Here is a 4521-nt window from a genome sequence, read left to right on the forward strand (position 1 = left end):
AACATTAATTTGAAGGATAAGATTGATTTTTTCATCCTATTAGAATCGCATGAATTTATCTCATCTCCTTATACCAACCCCTTCTTGGGTATAAGATCTGAGGGATAAGAGGTTTATCCCTCGTCTGTCTCACTCTTCTATATATCTTCCAAACAAACACGAGATAACTTATCTCGTGTTTTTTTTTATCCCTATCCTACTTCCTATATCCATTCTAACAAACATCCCGCTAAGGTTTTTCATTCCCCTTCTCTCTCACTAATTTAAACATCTATTCTCCTTATAAAATTTTATTTTAGTCTCTATTTTGTTTTCAATTTTTATTTTGGTCCATATATTTATTTATTTTAACTTTTTTCATCTTTGGATTAATTTCACTTTTCATCTTTATTCTTATATATTATTTATTTATTTATTCTCAAAAAATATTTTTGACTAATTTTTACCTTTTTATATTTATTTTGATCCTTATATTTATTTATTTATATTTTCATTCGTAGACTAATCTCACTTTTGATCCCTTATACTTATTTATTTTTATTTTTTATCTTTAAAATAATTTTTAAAATATTTTTCTTTTATCATATTATTCGGTTTTGGTATTTATTTTTAATTATTTTAAAATAAATATTTTCTTTTTAAAATAAAATATTTATGCATTTTCTTTGATTTATTTTATTTCCGTTTCTTCAGTTTCATCGTCTTTTGATTTTAATAGTTGAATAAATTGATTTTCATTCTTATATTTACATTTGATTAATTTATTAATATAGACACGTGTATGTATAGAAATTATTATTAAAAATACAAGTCTAGTTTATTACTTCATTTGAACCAAACAACCACAAATAGAATCATGAGTATATCATTCCCTTTGTAAAACTGAAACAAACAGAGAAGGGAATTCAGGGTCATTCTATTCATTTCTCTTTGTTTCCCTTCTTTGATTCTATTCCGTTACCTCTGTGCGAACCAAACGCCCCTTAGTATGCGCAGGAAATAAAGAGATTGATTTTAACAAAATTAAACATTAGATGTTTATAGAGATTAAGCAATTCCACTACCATGCATCCCCGGACTAGATAGGCGTGAATCCTCATTCAACCATTCAACAAAATTACTGAAAATCTTAGCGGAATAACCACATTCTCCAACACTCTTTAACACTAATTCTTTGACTTCTTTAGCCCTTGCTTTAATTCTTTCATCACCCAAAACCTGCTCTACCTTGTTCTTGATTTCTTCTCGCTTGATGACTCCAAACTCATCGCCGTTAAAATTCAATCCCACCTTCCACACATCACAAATATAGCTCTCATTAATCGGCTGATCACCAAAGTATGGCCAGCACAAGAAAGGCACCCCATTAGCCACACCTTCCATAGTAGAATTCCATCCACAATGGCTTAAAAAGCACCCCACAGAAGGGTGACTCAGAACTTTCTGTTGAGACGCCCATTCCACAATTTTCCCTCGATTTCCAACTCTCTCTTCAAATCCTTGAGGATACACATTAGTCTCTTTAGTAATACCTGGTCTTACAACCAACAAAAACCGCTTACCGGTGAGTTCAAGTCCCAGTGCTAATTCTTGGAATTGAGTTTTATCAAAAGTAGTAATGCTGCCGAATGCAACATATATCACTGACTTTAACGGTTGTTGATCTAGCCATTTCAAGCAATTTGTGTCTTCCTGCCAGAAGCATCCTGCTGAATTTCCATTTCGACTGCTTGCTAGAAGTGGTCCTATTGGTAGAATCTTTGGGAACAAAGTAAATGCTCCTGCCTCAAGATCATAAGCTGTGTTGCAAATTATCCTGTCTGCCAATTTTAAAGTCTTGTTGTGCTTATTTACGTTCTCAAATATTTTTCTTCTCATGATCTCATCTTCGAAGCCTAGCCATACAAAATTAGTGGTGCTCATGAAAGGCATATCTGGAGCCAATTGAATCTTCTCAATCTTCAATGGATTTCCTTATTTACAAGAATGGAAATAAATAAAAAATGTGAGAAATTCAATTATATGAACTACAAGTAAAGATAAGGAAGATTATAATTTTACCTTGGTTGTCAATGATTCCATCATCAATTAACTTATTGACACTAAGTAACTGGGTAAGCAAGGCAGCAGATGCAGGCGAGAATACAGCTTTTCGTATTTTCATCTTCTCTGCTACTTCAAAAACCCATCCAAGAAGCGTATCAGCAATGATACAAGTAACCTTATCATCCTCAGAGGCATTTATTCGGTGAAGAAGCTCCTGCAGCTTTCCTGGAGCCACTCTAGAAAGTGATTCAGATAACTTTGTAAAGTCATTTCTATCCTCCCATGGTTCCATTCCATCTGGAATTGAAACAAGATTAATATGATCCCCAATAAAGTCCTTCTCTAGCAATGCATTTAAGACCTTCTGGTGAGCATAATCTGTGTTTACAAAAGTGATTCTGAAACCATGTTTAACTAAACATAGTGAAAGTTCCATCATAGGAAGGACATGTCCTTGTGCTGGATAAGGCATGGCTACAATATGTGGGCGTCTCTCCATACTACTCTTCTTTTTAGCTTCTATACTTCAACACTCGGTGCTAGTACGAGTAATAAGGTATTCTTTTGTGAGAAATAGTTTTATTTTAGATATATATAGTGTATAATAATATTGTGGAATTATTTTTTTGTTTTAGATAGATTTGGATATTTTATTAAGGAGTGGCTGATAATAAAGCTCTAGTTGTATCCACATGTTGTTGAAAAGTTGAATTTAATTTCGTTGAACTTTTGTTTCAATAATTGATTATGAAAATAGAAAAATTATTAGTTTGAAATCTTAACTACATGTGATGTTGGAGGATGGATTTGATAGGTGAATGGGACAAAACCAATAATTGGGACATGGTTGTATGGGTTTCCATGCATGATATCATTAAAAATAGGATAATTAATTTTATTAGTCCATATATCTTGACAAAACACACTGTTTAGTCTTTGTATTTTCAAAAACACACGGTAAGGTCTCTAACCTTTTTTCGATTAACTGTTTAGTACCTAACATTTTTTCTGTGAACTGTTTAATCCCTGTCGTTAGACTCTCATGAAGATTCTGTTAGTAAATTTGGATTTGAGTCAAAATCTATTTAAAATGAAACTGTAATGCCTTAACTACCCTTTACCAAAATCAAATATGTAATACCATTATTATCTTCATTGTTTCTCATATCTGCGTTCTTTTTTCTTTTATTTTCCTTTTTTTTAGACTCTACTGCATCTGAAATCAACTTTGAATATTCTTCTTCTTCATTATGGGTTAGGAATTCAATCATTTCTCTATTTTTTTTGTGAGTGCGAGTTGTGAGAGAAAGACATAGAGATGTGAATTTCTTTTGACTGGTAAATAGTAAAGGGTAATTTAGTTATTTCTGAATTCATAAACGGTAAAAAATCTAACAAACAGACAGAAGGACTAAACAGTTCACCGAGAAAAAGGTTATGGACATTACCATGTGTTTTAAAAAAAACACAGAGACTAAACAGTGTATTTTATCAAAATATAGAGACTAATAAATTAATTACCCTTAAAAATATAACATGCATTTGTATGTTTATAATAACAGTTACATAAGAAAATTCTTAAATATATAATTAATATAAATTAGTTAACATTAACCGCGGTGCTTTGTTATTTATTTGTACTTTGTAGCCGTTAGAAGAATTTAAGTCTTTTCATCTTTTTTTTTCTTTTACTATTAGAGTACATCTAGAATCCACTAGGAGAGTTTGAGACTTTTTATATTCCTTTTTACCGTTAGATTTTAGAGAACACGTGTAATCTAGACTTAGAAAAAAACACCATATATATAATAACAAAGTGTTGTTAATGAAACTCCTTTGGAGGATGTGGAAATCTCTGTCTGCTCTGTCGGTTCGGCAACTGTACAGGAAATATAGGAATGATAGGATTTTTGGGGGGGCAAAAAGAAAAAGTTCAGGTCTGTTCCTTTTTATGGAAAGGTGTTAATGCAGTTTTTTCTGAATTTTGTACTGGTATTGGTTGGTTGGTTGGCAATGGTAGTTCGATTAGTTTTTGGAATGATGCTTGGCTTGGGAAGCGGCCTTTATTAGAGATTTGTACTTTTCCTCCGCCTCTTGAGGTCCGAAATTGGAGAATTGCGGATGTTGTGACTGAGGAGGGAGAGTAGGATTGGTCTAAATTTGATCGGTTTTTCAGTCTCGAAACGCTCCTGAAATCCGGGGAGTTAAAGTTAGTAGTATGGAGGAAGATGGTGATACTCGATGTTGGTCGTTTACTAATAATGGTGCTTATTCTTGTAAATCTGCTTTTGAGGCCTTTAATCACAATTTTGATGTTCCTCCTTCAATCCTTTGGAAAGGTATTTGGTCCTTGAAGGTTCCTTATCGTATTAGGAGTTTTCTTTGGCTTTGTGTTAAGAATAGGCTTCTAACGAATGTAGAAAGGAAAAGACGATATTTGGTGGACTCTGATGCTTGTAGTAGATGTAAAGCTCA

At 32.6% G+C, this 4521-nt stretch overlaps 1 protein-coding gene across 1 annotated transcript; it reads right to left on the reverse strand.

Moving 5' to 3' along the window:
- Positions 1-798: 798 nt before the first annotated feature.
- On the reverse strand, positions 799-2628 carry LOC136212175 (UDP-glycosyltransferase 83A1-like). The gene is made up of 2 exons (XM_066002757.1): positions 2062-2628; positions 799-1973 (listed from the first exon to the last, which is right to left on the reverse strand). The coding sequence occupies exons 1-2, from the start codon at positions 2543-2545 to the stop codon at positions 1048-1050; spliced, it is 1410 nt and encodes a 469-aa protein (XP_065858829.1). The 5' UTR covers positions 2546-2628; the 3' UTR covers positions 799-1047.
- Positions 2629-4521: the final 1893 nt, after the last annotated feature.

Source organism: Euphorbia lathyris, chromosome 1 (assembly GCF_963576675.1).
Source record: "Euphorbia lathyris chromosome 1, ddEupLath1.1, whole genome shotgun sequence".
Taxonomy (NCBI): Eukaryota; Viridiplantae; Streptophyta; class Magnoliopsida; order Malpighiales; family Euphorbiaceae; genus Euphorbia; species Euphorbia lathyris.